Genomic DNA, 18,765 nt, shown 5'->3' on the forward strand with positions numbered 1-18,765 from the left:
GTTCCAGGTTTCAAGTATCTGGTTCAAGGTTCAAGTATCTGGTTTCAGGTTTCAAGTATCTGGTTCTAGATTTTCTAGTAACTAGGTTCAAGCATCATCTGGTTCCAGGTTCAAGTATCTGTTTCCAGGTTTCTAGTATCTGATTCCAGGTTTCTAGGGTCTGGTTCCAGATTTTTAGTATCTGGTTCCAGATTTTTAGTGTCTGGTTCCAGATTTCTAGTGTCTGGTTCCAGATTTCTAGTGTCTGGTTCCAGGTTTATATTATCTGGTTCCAGGTTCAAGTATTTGGGTCCAGGTTTCAAGCATCTGGTTTCTGGTTTCAAGTATCGGTTCCAGGCTTTAAAGGATCTGGTTCCAGGTTTCTAGGGTCTGGTTATAGGTTTCAAGTACCTGTTGTTTATAGGTTTCTACATAGTAACTGTATTTTTATGGCTAGGTTGTGAAGAGTGATGTATTTTGTTTAATAATTTAGATATGTTTGTCGTCATTTTTCTTTTCCCGCCATTTCCATCTGTTTACTAAACTGTTTTCATATTCATCTTTTATAAAGGTTTATGAAGCTGAATAACTTGAATATCAGAATAAAATGGAAAACCTTGATCCTGTTCTATTCCGTATACTGGAAACTGAGGAAAACTCTAGGTAGGATTTTCTGCCACATAAATTAATTAAGAACTAGAATCGTATTTGATCTGAAATCAATTTGAAATCTTTTGTAAAACTTAATTTAAAGTTATTCACAATTACTAATTAGACGTAACAGTAGAAAAGTAAGGCTACAATCATTTTAAAGGTCAAAAAGTAATTCATAAGCTTAGGTGAAGCATGGCCACTTAACTACTAGAAACTAGTAGTGAGATTTACAAAATGTTCTAAGAACTATGCAGTTAGTTACAACAAAGTGCAGTTAGTTACAGCGAAGTGCAGTTAATTACAGCTAAGTGCAGTTAATTACGCTTGTATTCTGTTAGTTTTCAGTTTAGCGCAGTTAGTTACAGTAAAGTTGAGTGATAGTTCCAGTTTTGTTCAGTTTTTCTCAGCTTCACAAAACTGCATTGTAAACTTTTAGCAAGTAAAAGAGAAAATTTCAATAAAATTTGCTGGAAAGTATTAAATATTTTATTCACAAGAACTTATTAAAAATAAACATCAAGTTGTGAGAGTGCTTCTCTGTATTAGTTTCATCAAATATGGATGATATTGATCAGTAGTTTTAGACTTATATAGCTTTTTACTATTAATAAAGAGAAAATAGAATTTATTGACTTTTTTCGTCAAAACGTTTAACGACAAAAAACAGTTTAAATTCCCTTCAGATTTTTTTATTTTAAATGATTGTCAAGGCACCTAGTAGCTCTCAGAGATCTTGAGGCCGGAGAACTTATCTTTAGTGAACATCCTGTAGCTGTCGGACCCGGAGATTCTCAGGGTTCATGTATAGTTTGCTCTAGAGATACTCAAGCTGTTTGCTCCAGGTATACTTATAATCAAGCAGTTTGCTACACGAATACTCTACACTCAAGCAGTCTGCTCCAGGTATAATCTATATACAGGTATACTTTATATTCAAGCAGTTTTCTCCAGGTATACTTTCTACTGAAGCAGTTTGCTCCAGGTATACATTAATATTATACTCAAGCAATTTTCTCAATGTGTACTAATTATATTCAAGCAGTTTTCTCCGAATATACTTTATGCTCAAACAGTTTACTCCAGGCATAATTTATACTTAAGCAATTTGCTCCAGTTTTACTTTATACTCAAGCAGTTTTCTCCAGGTATACTTTATACTCAATCAGTTTACTCCAGGTATACTTTATACTCAAGAAGTTTACTTTAGGTGTACTTTATGCTCAAGCAGTTTTCTCCCGGTATAATTTAAACTCAAGCAGTTTGCTCCAGTTTTACTGTATACTCAAGCAGTTTTCTCGAGGTATACTTTATACTCATGCAATTTTCTCCAGATATACTTTATACTCCAGCAGTTTGCTCCAGGTATACTTTATACCAAAGCTGTTTGCTCAGATAAACTTTGTAATAAAGAATTTTACTCCAGGTATATTTTAAACTCAAGCAGTTTGCTTCAGCTGTATAATTTATACTCAGGTTGTTTGCTTCCGGTATACTTTATACTCCAGAAGGTTGCTCCAGGTGTTCCATATACCAGAGTAATTTGCTCCATGCATAATTTACACCAGAGGATTTCTCCAGGTAAACATAAACTGCACATATACATACAATTTTTGTTCAGATGTTGGTGGACATTGTGTCAACGATGTGTACACTCAGATATTCATCAGGTATAAAATAAAACTGAGTTCAAAGCTATATATAGATAGCATACAGGGTTACCCACTAAGAATGAGACTTTAATTTTGACCGGAAAATCTGTCAAAATAAATATCATCCTTTTGTGAGGAACTCTGTAAATAGGACAAGGGTTTACCTTAAAATAAAAAATCTTTGGATATCATTTTGCATTGACCGGGCACAAGCTGTAAATCTATTGTTTCTATAACTTCTTGTCTTATCAATATAGTTTCTAGTTTTAAATTGTTGAATTTAAATTTAGATATTGTAAAAATTAATCCAGGAGGAATGTCGTCTTCTTTCCTCGTGTACAGTGAAGGGCCCGGAGCTTGGTTTACCTACACGTCATGTTCTTTCCCTCAGATGTATTCTTCTTAAGGTATACTTTACATCTTTTCTTTTCCAACCCGTCCTTATTTTTCTCTCAGAGATGTATTCTTCTCAAGGTATACTTTACATCTATTCTTTTCCAACCCTTCCTTATTTCTCTCTCAGAGATGTATTCTTCTCAAGGTATACTTTACATCTATTCTTTTCCAACCCGTCCTTATTTCTCTCTCAGAGATGTATTCTTCTCAAGGTATACTTTACATCTATTGCTATCCAACCCGTCCTTATTTCTCTCTACAATTGTACTGCTATATACTAGCTTATCTTTATCTATATTATTCACATTGCGTCTTTCTGTATGTGTCTTTAAATCTATCCTTGATCCCTCCATCAGATACAGCTTTATTTACAAAAAGCATAATGTGGTTTCCAGGAGGAATATATAAACAAAACTTGGACTGAGCAGAACAGTGTTTGTTTACAGTAGTACACACTGCAGTACACTTTTATTATAAAAAAAATGTACAAAGTTATCTGAGTTGGGAACTTTAGAATGGATAACCTTTAATCCCAATTACTTAATCCGAATATCCACTGTGGAAACTTTTAATTTTAGTCCTTAATCCACTCTTTTTCTCTCTCTTTGGATATCCGTACATTGTTTTCTCCAATGAGAGTGCAGGAATATAGTTCGTAAATTGTATTGACCAATGACAGCCTTGAAAATAAATTCCATCCCATGAGAGAAATCCGCAATTTCTAACAAATAAAGATTTTGTTGTTGGCCATTTTGTAAATTAATTGGTGAAGAAAAATATTTAATAATACAATTGAGATTCTTTTGTAACCAATTTTAACTAATGTATTAATTAACAAATAGGTGACAAATAAGTGATGGCCCTTCCAGTCAACAAATCTGGCGTTCCTAGAATCCAAGTTGTTGATCTAAATATTTGATCTCAAGACTAACATAATCTCGAGATTATGTTAGTCTCGAGAAGACTAACATAATCTCAAGATTATGTCAGTCTCGAGATTAACAAAACCAGAGGATTAAGCATTAATCCTGATATCCACCATTCTAAAGTTCCCAGCTCTGGTTTATCTTTCTCGTCTTTATCTTTTAGAAGAACCTGAGGATATGGGAGAAACTTCAAGGATTATGTGATCATGGTTTACAGAGTTTAGATCTTTCTCCGGATATTCTAAACCAGGATCCAGGACTTAGGGATCTAGTTTCATTTATCAGGTACAGAGTTTAGATCTTGCTCCGGATATTCTAAACCAGGATCCAGGACTTCGGGATCTATATTTCATTTATCAGGTACAGAGTTTAGATCTTTCTCCGGATATTCTAAACCATAATCCAGGACTAAGGGATCTAGTTTCATTTATCAGGTACAGAGTTTAGATCTTGCTCCGGATATACTAAACCAGGATTCAGGATCTAGTTTCTTTATCAGGTACAGAGACGAGACCACTTAAAATATATATTTATCCTTTCCTTTAAAGAAACTGGCGTTTTAAATTCTAGTGACATTTCATCTTTTTAGCCTCAAAGATGTTAAATTATCAAAAATGTTTCCATTTTTTTCTGCAGCCAAGAATCTGCAAGTCACTTCTATAGAAATCACAATATAAAAAAAATTATTAAAAAGAAAATATGTATATCTCATTAACTTTTGATCAGACAAAGTGTGAATCGGACAAGACACTTCTTTTAATTCATGAATTGGAGTTCATCATAATCCAGCTCAAAATGAACAATGAACAATAAATGATGAACATAATTGGTTTCTTTTAACGAACATTTACTTTCAACAGATACTTCCAAAGTTCCATGAATATATGTTTTATAATAAATACAAAATTATAATAATAAAAAAATTTCAATATTAAATAAATGAACGTGAAAAGAATGTTTTCAGTATGACAATAACACATATAAAATGCACTTTATCGATATTAGACATCAAATATTTTAATAATTAATTACAGTTTTCCAATTATTTACATTTATACTTCTTCTTCCAATCTGAATATTATCAATTATCAGCTAAATGTGCAGAAAATATATATTTTTCTTACAACTTTATATATTGCAATATTTAAGTGTTTTTGATGATGTCACAAAACAAATAGTTACACTAGCTAGACACTTATTAAATCACTATGGGCGTGTTTACATTGTAAAATTGCTGTGTCTCATATGTTCATTGGTCTGTATACAGTTATACTTTCAGTTTAAAGTCGTCTTCATATTTTCTAGTTTTCGGGTTCTCACTTTATGTGTATATATATGTATTTAATGGGAACCTTAATATATACTAGCTTGAAAACCCAGCGTTGCCCAGGGTACTTATAGTTGCTCCCGCCATTTACCCGCGCTTGGTGGTAACTTGCGATTTTAGCTATTTTTCCCTATAAAACTTAGGATCTCAACACCAAGCTAAGAAAATTCCCGTGGTTCTCCCGAATCCCTTAATCAAAATTTGAGGCAAATTGGTCCTGGGGTTTCTGAGTTAAGATCGGACAAACAAACAAACAGACACCAAGACACCCAAACGGAGATTATTACTTTATATATATCATATATACATATATTGTGTAGGGATGATTGTGGATTGAACTACTCTATTGAAGATATCTCCTCAGTGTATCTGGCAGCGACAAGCTCTTGTATTATTGCTAGATCAGAAGGTCTGTACAAAATATTTATATCAAATATTCAAACACAAATAGATGTTTGAATAAACATAAAAAAATAAACAAATAAATCAATGTTTAAATTTTGAAATTTTAAAGAAAAAGTTATTTACATTAAAGAACGGTTCTTGATTTAAAAAAAAATATAATGAAACTTTTGAAATGTTACATAAATATGTAAAGTAAAATACAAGTTTTCTATCAGTCATCATCCTATTTTGTGTAAAGTTACAACTTTTTTTGGGAGGGAACCCCCCCCCCCCCCCAACATCGTTTTCCATTTCTTAAGTTTATTTATAAAAGATTATTTAAATTTTCACGAAGACGACATTTTTATTGCTTAGGTATAAGTTTACACGGTGTTTACCTGCAGGGTGGACTGCTCACACATTCATGTATACAGAATACAAGAATCATCATAAAGGAACAAATTAAACCGAGCTCTTTCAAATTCTTCCTGAGAAGAGAATCGGGATTAGAAGTAATTTGGAAAATTTTCTTGATTTTTTTTCTTAAGGGATTGCAACCTTTATATGACAGTGCAATTAGGGGTTTTGAAACCAGTCTGTGTGTTAAAAGCCTCCATATTGGGATCTAACCTATAACTTTATATTCTGGTTTATGTACAATGAAACCCTTAATAACGAATGCATCGAAAGAATTCATCAAATGTCGTATTCTTCACTTTCTGATAATGGAATGTTGCAGATATTTAGTTTTTTAATTAAATCATAATATGGAACTCTTTAAAACTGTTCCCGTATATTCATGGCTATTTATTTATTTTCGCAAAAAATTAAATTTACGTAATACAGTATAAAACTCATTGAAAAATTGTCAAGACGACATTTGATAAATTCTTCCGATGTATGCGTTATTAAGGGTTTCACTGTATGTATATATCTTTTTTTAGCATTTGTTTTCGCATTAATATATATACTTTTTTAACAAAATTTTTAAAAGAGCAGTGAATTTTTTTTCTGACTGTTGTATCTTCTTTTTAGCTGATCATACATCCAAATTCTGTTCCTCTCTTGTAGAATGTATGTTTATATATATCTAAATTGTTTTATTCTAAACCTTTATTCTGTAAAATTTTAAAATGTAAAATTTTCATCTAAGTAAATCTTTGGAGCACCGTCAAAGCCAATTTTAACCTAATAGCATTTCTTCTTTAAATAATGTTGAATACAAATTTGAAGACTTTTTTTACTAAGTTTAACATGGCTTCGGCGCGGTGCTTAAACAAATTTTGTTGGTTAAAAAATTTAAATTTCTTAAAGTTTTGTTTCTGTTATCGTTTTATAAAGGGGATCAAAATATCAAAATTATTGCTTTCCTCATTTTTATCAGACTTGACAAATTGACAAAATATTTACCCTTTTGAGACACACTGTACATGCATGCACAAAAAAGGTTTATTTGAAAATCAGGGAGATCAACCCAAGATGTTTGTTTATGCATCTGTTCCTATAAAGAAAGGTAAAACATATTTACCATTAATTGCTTAGTTTGTAAATTTATAAAGAAAGGTAAAACCTATTTACCAGTAATTGATTAGTTTGTAAATTTATAAAGAAAGGTAAAACCTATTTACCATTAATTGCTTAGTTTGTAAATTTATAAAGAAAGGTAAAACCTATTTACCAGTAATTGATTAGTTTGTAAATTTATAAAGAAAGGTAAAACATATTTACCATTAATTGCTTAGTTTGTAAATCTATTACTGTACCTTCATTAATGTCAGCAAAAAATATTAAAATTATTGTTACAAGATGCACGCAAAATTGTTGCTTAAAGAATAAAAAAAATTGAGAGTCATGCTGAAATCACGTCTACAGCCCCTTAACAGGAAGGGGATTATAAATTGTAAAATTGCTGACTATTACATTAACATCATATTACCATATAAACATCTATCTGATATAATGAACTTGGAAGTATCGTTGTTTTTCCAACTTGAAAACCACGTTAAATCTGAACAATTTCCTCCAATGTAATTATGTAACAGAAACCCTAAGGTCCATTTTTTATAGAAATCACAGTTGGAAATCAGTTTTCAAAGTTAAATCATGGATATATCATTAATTCTTTATCACACACAGCATTAAAGGGTATGAATGTGAATCGGAGATGCCACTTAAAAATACAGTGTCACTTGAAATTACGTTTTTAGTTCCTTAATAATCTTCCTCTTGTATTTAGGAGAAAAGATTACATATTGTCGTCTTCCAGAAGTGGTTCCTATTGGAACTCTGGAGAGAAGACGACTTCTTAGAGAATCATTCTTAGATTGTCATTGTAAAAGGTAATGATAACCTCAAATACAGTATGAACCATAAAACTTCGGACAAGGGGCACAACTGCTAAACCTAAGTTGACATTTTAATAGTCAATTTTTGCATACAAAAAAACAAAAATTGTGCAATGAACCAAAAGTCGTCTTTTAGTTGAATCTTTTCACAATTTACAAAACACAGGATTTTGTGATTATAGTATTTTTCTGATTACAGGTGTTGTGATCCAACCGAGTGCAGTTCTTATACTAGTAGCATTTACTGTCAAAGGTATTTATACTGTATTGTATAGTATATTTTATTGTATTGTATATTGTATATTTTATTGTATTGTATATTGTACTGTATTGTATACTGTATATTGTATATTGATACTCAAAAAAAAGGGAAAATAATTAGTTTTATGTTACTCAGACTAATTTTGTTTACTAGCTTAGAAACAGAGCTTTGCCTTAAAGGGATTGACCGGCTATGTAAAGTAGAATTAGTTTTCTTTAATTATTATTAAATTATCCACCTCCAAAGTAGGAGTTTTAAACGTCGAATTTGCGCTTAAAATCAGGATTTACAGATCTTTAAAAAGTTTAATACGTCTCAAATGAATTCGAAAGAAGTTTTCCACAACACTGCATACTCAGTTCATCTAATTTACATCCTTACATAGCCGGCCGGTCACTCTCTTTTAAACTAAGTTTTCCCTATAAAAGTCCAGCAAATCAACTTACTAGTGACCCAATAAAAATTTGTAAGCAAATCAGTCCAGGGGCTCCTGAGCTATGATCGTACAAACAGAGGCTACTTTTATATATAAAGATATTAAAATATATTTACTTTTATCCATAAATGTAAAATTTTAACTCAAAAACAAACTAAAATAATAAATACTTTCCCATACAGGATTATCCACAAAGGATGAGACTTCAGAGACGATTGTACTCAATTTATATCTTTATATTTTAAAAGTTTCAGGTCGTCTTTATATTCTCATCCTTTATGGGTAAACCGGTTGATAAATTATTACCTTGTGGAACTGTATTCAAGACGAATTCTATTTTTGAAATATTTGATAGTAAATAATCTGTACAGTGTATATATAAATATGTATATTCTAGATGTGAGGGGGTGTGTATCCCCTTGAACCCCCTGGACATGGATTGTACCTTGAAATGTTTATCTATGTATATTCTAGATGTGAGGGGGTGTGTATCCCCTTGAACCCCCTGGACATGGATTGTACCTTGAAATGTTTATCTATGTATATTCTAGATGTGAGATCCCCTTGAACCCCCTGGACATGGATTGTACCTTGAAATGTTTATCTATGTATATTCTAGATGTGAGGGGGTGTGTATCCCCTTGAACCCCCTGAACCAGGATTGTGCCTTTAAATGTTTATCTATGTTTATTCTAGATGTGAGGGGGTGTGTATCCCCTTGAACCCCCTGAACCAGGATTGTGCCTTTAAATGTTTATCTATGTATATTCTAGATGTGAGGGGGTGGTGTATCCCCTTGAACCCCCTGGACATGGATTGTACCTGTAAATGTTTATCTATGTATATTCTAGATGTGAGGGGGTGTGTATCCCCATGAACCCCCTGGACCAGGATTGTGCCTTGAAATGTTTATCTATGTATATTCTAGATGTGAGGGGGTGTGTATCCCCTTGAACCCCCTGAACCAGGATTGTACCTGGAAATGTTTATCCTGTCAGGAAACTGTGGACGGCAGGAACATATTCTAAATTACGTTGGATTCAAATTATAACTTCTCTGTTTGGAGAGTTAGTGACAAGATCAAAAAGTTTTACTTTATTGATATTATGTGATGAAATCAGAGTAGGGATTTTGCTTATAAATTAGAATGAATTTTTTTTTAGAAAAGAAGTAAATAGTAAAGTTTTGTTGAAGTAATTTTGTCTCTTCCCTCATGCGTTGGAATTGTATTTATATTTTTTACATTTTTTCAAGAATTTTAATAAAAGTTAATTAAAGGAAAATTTGGGTTAAAAAAGCTTATTTTGAATTATTGTTTGATTTGAAAATAAAATACCGATTTACATTTTTTGCTTATACTGAAACCAGTAGGGGTTTTAGGGGTACACTGTAAAGCTTTATACTTAAGGCTGTACACTGTTTAGTGCAAGGAACTAATACAAAAACAGCAAACTCAGATATACTCATATTATGTATTGTACACTGTGGGAGGAATGTAAACAAACCCAGTGCCCCCACAGAAGTTGAAGGGAAAAGACTAAAGCTCTGATGTTATATTACAGTCCAACAAAAAAAAAGTTAATATAATCAAGTTAGTGCGAATACTTATGATTTTTGGCTTTCTGGTCAACATGGAAAATACAATAGCAATATATTCGTATTCCAACCCTTGGGCCCTTTTCCCTCAAAAACGATGCGTTGCCCCTAAATTCTTTGTTTTGATCTCCTCCCACTGCAGTACACATATTTGACGCATCAGATATGGCGGTTCCTGGTCTAGATATTTATTGGTTTAGTGTACACTACACTATAACTTGAGCAATGAGCAGTAAACTGTTAAGAGTACACTACTGTACAGAGTACTGTTTAGTGTACACTACACTATAACTTGAGCAATGAACAGTTTGAAATTTGAATATTTTGAATCTGAAGATTTGTAAGCACTCTCCTCCTGAGTATACGAGAAGACATCAAAACATTCCAGGTAAAAAACTAAAATAAAGATTGATCAACTTAATTAAAAATTGACCCTCTTTATAAAGATTCAAACTGGATCATTTAAATCTTTATCTGATAACATCCTTCCTCTGGCTTAAAATGTGTTTAATTCTAATATTTTCTTTACTGTTTTTAACGTAAGAAAAGCGCACTTCACTTTTGTAGAGAAACCAGAAATGAAAATAAACATTATACAGTTTTAAAATTACAAAAAACATGTATATCTAATTCACACCTTATGAGCAACGCTTTTAAGGGTACCGTTGTGAATTAGACGTGCCATTTTATAAATGAAGGATCACTTGAAATTTTAGTCTCTTTAAATGGAATTACAGAGAAAACATATAGAATCTCTATTGCATGTTATCTACACATAAAAGAAGTATAGAAAACAGTTCTATCCAGAAAAAGCAAAGTGAATTTCCTTTGTAGGATAAAAGGTAGAACATCATTATTTCCTTTCTTATCTTGTAACTCTAGAATATAGGACAGAATTAAGGTTAAATGATTAATTAATTGACAGATATAAAAAATAGAAAGAGGGGACAGATGAAATAAAAGATCTGTCGGTGCTATTCTCTTGTTCACGGCACTGTCTTAGGTCCTGCTGTTTGGTTCCATAGAGAACCTTTCTTTAAAGACACATATTGATTGGAACCGATAAATTAATTAAAGATCTTTTCATTCTTTATCCTCTCCAAAACGTTGACAATTCTGTGGTTTAAATATTGACTAGGAACAATAAAATACAAATTCTTAACAAGTTTTTTTTTCAGAGTTTAATGATGCCTTTCCCCAATGTTAAAATAAACAATAAAATAACTTAAAACGCCCAAACTTGTTTAAAGGGACTGTATACGTAGATTCAAATGACCCACCATTAAAAGAGTGAGATATCCAATCAACTTGCACCCTTTAACAATTAGAAATATATCTTTGTAATTCTTGGCTATCTTTGAAAGATTCTTACAATTTCCCGAGTTTTTCTTCACTGTAAATCCGCAATTCACTTTGTGGAGAAACTACAGTTAAATGTGATTAATTTTCAGAACGAAAAACAAGGATATATCATTCATCCTTAAGTTGAGACAACATTTTAAAGAGTACCGTTGTGAATCGGAAATGCCTGCACTCTATAAATGCAGCTGGAGTCATTTGAAATTACGCTTACAGTCCCTTTAAGTACGCCCCGGTTTTTCCGGAGTTAAAATATTTTATGGATGAAGGAAAATAGGAAAAATGAATATTTAATTTTAAAATCAAATTTCTATCTGATAAAATATTGTATAAATTCAAAAGTACGAATATGCTTTTAGAAAATGATCAGGTTGGAATTGAAGGAATTGAAGGAATTGAAGCCTGTAATGAGCTACAAAACTATTTCGAAATTTTTTTTGTAATTAAAATTTAAAATCATCACTGAGAATGATTTTTAGGGCTCCAGGTCTCAGCGCTACCGAACTTTTAGGTAAGAAATACAAAAAAAACGTAAAATTAATTAATTAAACAAAATTGTTGTTAACTTTTTAAAGAAGGGAAATTAAGCCTGATTCAAAACACTACTTTTAAAATCTTAGTCTGACCCATTATCTGTCTCAAAAATGATAAATTTAATGTTCTTTCTCCACGAAAGTTAATTTATGCAGCAGATATAAAGTAAAAACTTGTCAAATTTTACCCTTTCCCCTAGAGAAAACCAACGAAATCTTCCTCATTGTTACAGAATAAAGAATACTTATTTCATTATATATCTACTTATATATATATATATATATTATACATATCTATACAGTGATAACCAGAATAGTATGACGACTAATTGAGAATTAAGTTTTAGCTTTAAAAAAGTCCAATGACCATGAAAGAAAGCAACTGTGCAGTGCAAACAGACCCATTTCACAAAATAAGTAATTTTAAAAGTAACTAGTAAATATTTGCTTTGTAACACCATACAATACACATAAGTATTGATATAATGTCGTCTTCCTATTCCATTGTTTTCTTGTGATCACTATAGAAAGAGAAAGAGAGATATAAAAGAATACTGTATCCTAACCACTACCTATTCTATTTGTATTCTGTATATATAGAGAGCAGAATAAAAGACTACTACATCCTAACCACTACCTATTCTATCTGTATTCTGTATATATAGAGAGCAGAATAAAAGAATACTACATCCTAACCACTACCTATTCTATCTGTATTCTGTATATATAGAGAGCAGAATAAAAGACTACTACATCCTAACCACTACCTATTCTATCTGTATTCTGTATATATAGAGAGCAGAATAAAAGAATACTACATCCTAACCACTACCTATTCTATCTGTATTCTGTATATATAGAGAGCAGAATAAAAGAATACTACATCCTAACCACTACCTTCACACGGCAGAACGAGCTAAATTCTTTCTACAATTCTCAGTGGAAGAGTCAGGTAAAGAAAGGAAAATTATTTCATATTTTAAAAAATAAGAAAATAAAATAAACGAGATCAGATTATTGTATCAGATCTAAAAGAAGTATTTATATTTTTTAAATAATTTTACAAGAAATTTCCTTCAATCTGAGGCTTTAAAAAGATCAAAGTTATTGGGCTATCCACTAAGAATGAGAATTTTATTTACAAACATCTTTGAAGTCTCGTTCTTGTAGGTAACTTTTTATCTCTTTTCCTTTCCTTTTATTATTGAAAACTCCGTAAATATTGAAATTATTACATTTTCCACACATTTTGGATTGCTCAGGTTTAGACGATCCTTTCCTGGATATATCGCGCGTTTCGTTATAGTGAGGATAATGATGTGTACTTTCAGTCGAATAATCTATCTAAGGTCGAAACTTTTGTTCTGAATAGCGCTTAGTTTCAGCAACTAAACTCCATATCTAGTGGGGAAACTTTAGAGCTAAAAGGTTTCAATTTTTAACTCGAGGGAAATATATCCGTGCCCTGGCACCGTCAGACAAATAGAGAGACAATATTGGGAAAATTATAACAACGAATGAAAGCCCTAAAACCCAACAATTGGTCTGGGACCGAATTCAATGAATTGGAGAGGCCGCTGAACTTCAAATCCTGAATCCCTGATTCAACCCCTCATCTTAAGCGTTTAATCGGTGGTTTAGGATTTGAACTAATAGTTCAGCGACCTCTCTCAAATTTAATAAATTTTGTCCCTGACTTTTGATTGGTTAACCATATCTTTAACGGCGCTCTAAAAGGTTTAGCGTTCAACGGTAAAAGTAGACAGAGCTAAACCTAGAAATTTAATTCACACAAGTTTTGCCCTCCGGATTCTTTTGTTTTGAAGTGTATAATACTTCTTTATTTTTACTAAAGAGGAGTTAGAAGAAAAGGGTTTGATTAAATATAAGATAAAAGTCTCCAGAATGAAAAGAGTTATTGTTATCTGATTTTAAACAACGGAAAGGTTTTACTTTCACATTCATTCTTTACATTTTATAATTATCTTAATAAAAAAATATTTATTTTTAGTTGAGGATACTTTACTGAAGATATCTGCCGGGAAGGATATGCTAGAGCTTGTTGATGTCCTAGATCCTGGTTTATCTATATTCAGAGGTATCCAATATCAATTCATGCATATTCAGAGGTATCCAATATCCATTTATGCATATTCAGAGGTATCCAATATCCATTCATGCATATTCAGAGGTATCCAATATCCATTCATGCATATTAAGAGGTATCCAATATCCATTCATGCATATTCAGAGGTATCCAATATCCATTAATGCATATTTAGAGGTATCCAATATCCATTCATGTATATTCAGAGATATCCAATATCAATTCATGCGAGATAAAAATGGACTGTGCACGTGGTTATGCTTTTATATACAACAAACATACTGAATTTTTTCTTGTTTAGAATCACTTCTGGTTAATCTTGGAACAAACTTACAGCTTCTTCTATCAGATGAAATAGGTAAAGAATGAGAGTGAACACAAACGCACCCTCCCTTTAATATAACAAACAAATTTTTTTAAATTAACAGAGAGGTAGTCCCAATAAATTATCCAACGACTTCGAGATTGTATTGTATACAAATCAGCGTTGTAATATCTCATTTTAAAGGTCAAATATTTTATGAAAAAGATTAAAGGCTTTTTCGTTATTCTATTTTTTTATAAGCATCACCATATGCAAAATCAAAATGCATTTACAAGGACTATTTCCAAATTGTTACTCAATTTTCTGTTTCTTGCTCAGATACTGGTTCTTAGGTAGTTAAAGGACCAGTATATCATGTAACCAAACTGGCATTTAAAGGGACTGTACGTTTAATTTCACGTGACTCTCCATTAAAAGAGGGGATTGCCTCATTAACAACAGTATGGTGTTCATATCGCCGTAAATTGAAGTGTACTTTAGCGTACCGTGTGATCTCAACACTGCACAGCTGTTGTTATTAACAACAGTATGGTGTTCATATCGCCGTAAACTTAAGTGTAATTTAGCGTACCGTGTGATCTCAACACTGCACAGCTGTTGTTATTAACAACAGTATGGTGTTCATACGCCGTAAAACTAGAGTGTACTTTAGCGTACCGTGTGATCTCATCACTGCACAGATGATGTTATTAACAACAGTATGGTGTTCATATCGCCGTAAACTTAAGTGTACTTTAGCGTACCGTGTGATCTCAACACTGCACAACTGATATTATTAACAACAGTATGGTGTTAATATCGCCGTAAAACTAGAGTGCACTTTAGCGTACCGTGTGATCTCAACACTGCACAGCTGATATTATTAACAACAGTATGGTGTTCATATCGCCGTAAAACTAGAGTGTACTTTAGCGTACCGTGTGATCTCAGCACTGCACAGATGATGTTATTAACAACAGTATGGTGTTCATATCGCCGTAAAACTAGAGTGTACTTTAGCGTACCGTGTGATCTCAACACTGCACAGCTTGCATATTTGAAATGGCATGGTCAAGGGCTTTTCAAAAATGTATAATTTTATATTTTTTGGACAAATTTTTTTTTTGCAAACATTTTTACTACGAAACTGGATTTTGCGATAAAAAATTCAATTTTTGCAAATTTGCAAATTTTTTGCTGATTCTAAAAGTAGAGCACAAGAGCTTTCTAATGATGTATCATTTGTCATATTTGGACATAAAACATGGGATTTAGAGGGGGGGGGGTCAAATTGCCCCCCCCCCCAGCATATCCTGGTTTTCAAGTACCCCAGCAGGGATAGGGTTAACAACAGTATGGTGTTCATATCGCCGTAAAACTAGAGTGTACTTAAGCGTACAGTGTAATCTCAACACTACACAGCTGATGGTACTTTCACTACTCGAAAATCCAGAAACCAGATTTTCAGTTGGTATTAATTTTCTGCGACTTCTAAAAAGCAATTCAGTTTGCAAATGAAGTTTTCAATAACTGAAAGGGTTTAATTCTGTAGATAGATAAATAAAGGATACGTCCATCATCCTTGAGCACTGAACAGTCAACGGTTTAAAGGTTTTGAATCGGATACACCACAAAATTACGCCTAAAATCCCTTTACTCAAATATATTTGAATATTTTCTCAGCTATATATTTCTATGGTTTGATATATTTAATAAAAAATCAAATTTTCTTTCATTTAATTTATTTTCCACCAAGAAATTCTGAGAAATCTCTTGAAAAATCTGAATTTTACAAATATGTTTAGATAATGCTATTTTGTTATCTTCTGGCATGAATACATTTATGAAAAACACATTTTTAAACAGATAAAATTTGAACCCAGTAAGAAGGAAAATTGCCAAACACACACCAGCCACATTTTCTAAAAGCATGAAAGAAGATACAAATTGGTTAAAAAGTTAAGGAATACATTATAAATATTGAAAACGTTTTGACAAAATTTTTTGAAACAATTCATTAGTTTTCCAGTTTTAATTTACTTTTTTATTTCAGTTCGAAGACAGAGTAGCGATACAAACACTGAAAATCTGGCAGATACACAGGTACACTACACTACACTACACTACACTACACTACACTACACTACACTACACTACACTACACTACACTACACTACACTACACTACACTACACTACACTACACTACACTACACTACATTATCCCTAGGTGTATGCAGGATTTAGAGATGCCCTATTTTGCTTTAAAGAAGCCAGGAAGGCAGCAGAGTAAGTATTCATTTATTGACAAAAAAATAATAATCAAATTTATGAATTCTAAATAAAATATATATTAAGCTAAATACTCTAAATCAATTTACATTTGTAACGAATATATTTTAGGTTGGAAGGATGTAAAAGTGCAATGACAAGTATTGATGAGAATATCTCAATTCTTGAAGAAATGCGTCAATATTTCGAAAGTATCACTCATTGACGCAAGATGAAGATCAAGAATACTAAATATGAGACTTCAAGTGCAACCATACAGTGCAAAGAGAGTATATATCAGTACAGTGCAAAAAGCTGTAGCTGTAAAATTGGAGATTTCGCTAGCATACTATATGAATTTCACAAGAATTAATATGAATTTTAATGTTAGCTTTAAACTCTTCAAATTAACAGGTTACTAATTAACAGGTTTTCTGCCTTGTAATTAAAAAAAGGCTACGGGGATAAAAAATGGAAAAAATGACACTAAATAATTTACGTTCAGTCTCCCCTAAGGTTTCATATATTGTGGGTATCCCTATATTTAGATGTTCTCTCAAAATATTAGCTCCTTAATCTTTGACCTTAAAAAATGTTAACACTTACAGTAATTTATGTGCAGACTGTACTCGAGTTTTTTTTTTATTTGTTTGTATATTTATAGTTTTTTAACCTTCTAATGTAACAAATATCCGAGATATTCAGGTCATTAAAGTGGAATTTAATAAATATTTGATTCCGAGAGAAACAACCAAGGAGTATAAAATAGAAGGGAGATACAACTGACGCGGCCCGCCATACAATATGATTATAAATGCTTTGCAGACGGTACTTCATTTGTAGAAGAAATATTCAGAATAGTTTATTGTATACGCGGTAATTGTACATTAGACGGGCCGTGTCAGTTATATCTCCCTTTAATTTCATACTCCTTGGTCACAACCACAGAGCAGATATTGGTAGATGTTCCGCGTACTTAGTACAGCAGGCAAGCTGGGGAAAATGGGGTTGTTTCTGTACGTATTCTTAAAAACAAGTTGTTTTTCCTTTGCATCCTTTCTTTACTTTCTAATTTTTGTTTACATATTTTAGGGGGATAATATCTTTCTATCCCTCAGATCATTAACTGTATTGATGTGTACGCTGCAAAATGCCTACAAAATCCATATATATGCCAAAATCGAAGTTTAAAACAAACCCCTGCAGACCCTGGAGTATGTATACCGTATAAACCCCGCTTCCTCCTGTTACAGCTGAATACTCAAATAATTAAGTTGCATCATTGCATGTACATTATCTATGTTCTTATTATTTACACCAATAATGTAATGCATCAGAAATAATTATGTAAATATTCCTATGATGAAATGATTTTTATTGTATATGAATGTTACAATTTCTTTCACTGGATATAAAAATATTCCATTTTCACCTTTCCTGTCCCCCAATGTTGTACAAGCTGTACAATACATAAATCAACTATTTACGAATGCGTAGGAAAATAATCGATGACTATTGTTTGTAATATCTGAATGATTTGTTTGGAATTAAATTGATTTGTTTACGATCCGAGTTGAATGTTGCGTCTTTCTGAATTTGTATGGACACCATTACGTTCTTCGGTATACAAGTCGTTTTAACAATTTTCTCCTTATAGGCGCAACAGATAGAAGTAAGATTAGTAGCGATCAAAGGCGCTTTTTTATCGCATTAAGCCTATACCCCCTTTCATTTTTCGCGAACACTCCCTTTAAGTTTGCACTAACAGCTGTGGCGTGACTCTGATATCAGAATTAATATTTAGGTATACAATTATCTGATATACTCGCTCATCTTCTTATGGAAACATATTCAAAGGTCTATATTTCTATTCACAATTATATGTTTTCTAGCGCCGAGTTTGATAGAAAATACAGATCCATTCATAAACCATTACCCTCTAACGAAAACAAACAAATCTATATTTATTCTATCATTTAGAATCACTGGTAGAGGTAGAGTTGGGCGTTCCTGTCTCCCCCCCCCCCCTTCATAATTCGTCTCTCTGCATTTTGATTGACGGAGTATAGAAGAGATGTAGACCTGGCAAACCTCCTTGGATAGGTCTTTATCATTTATTTCCATAGATAAAGATAGATTGCGCATAAAACGACATTTTTCATCTTGAAAGTTTAAAGATATTCCTATTATATAGATTAACTAGGTCGGCTGTGAACATTGGCTGTTCTTATGTCATTAA

The 18,765-nt window shown here is 32.2% G+C and overlaps 1 protein-coding gene across 1 annotated transcript; it reads left to right on the forward strand.

The window, feature by feature from the left end:
* The first annotated feature begins 540 nt into the window (after positions 1 to 540).
* LOC111698825 (protein msta) lies at positions 541 to 17,255 on the forward strand. The gene is made up of 19 exons (XM_023469268.1): positions 541 to 642; positions 1,344 to 1,475; positions 2,252 to 2,300; positions 2,594 to 2,689; positions 3,768 to 3,889; positions 5,252 to 5,340; positions 5,691 to 5,770; positions 6,780 to 6,828; positions 7,552 to 7,654; positions 7,860 to 7,913; positions 9,287 to 9,373; positions 10,291 to 10,342; positions 11,793 to 11,824; positions 12,707 to 12,798; positions 13,858 to 13,944; positions 14,255 to 14,311; positions 16,311 to 16,360; positions 16,486 to 16,544; positions 16,659 to 17,255. The coding sequence occupies exons 1-19, from the start codon at positions 587 to 589 to the stop codon at positions 16,750 to 16,752; spliced, it is 1,440 nt and encodes a 479-aa protein (XP_023325036.1). The 5' UTR covers positions 541 to 586; the 3' UTR covers positions 16,753 to 17,255.
* The last annotated feature ends 1,510 nt before the right edge of the window (positions 17,256 to 18,765 follow it).

Source organism: Eurytemora carolleeae, unplaced genomic scaffold (assembly GCF_000591075.1).
Source record: "Eurytemora carolleeae unplaced genomic scaffold, Eaff_2.0 scaffold328, whole genome shotgun sequence".
Taxonomy (NCBI): domain Eukaryota; kingdom Metazoa; phylum Arthropoda; class Copepoda; order Calanoida; family Temoridae; genus Eurytemora; species Eurytemora carolleeae.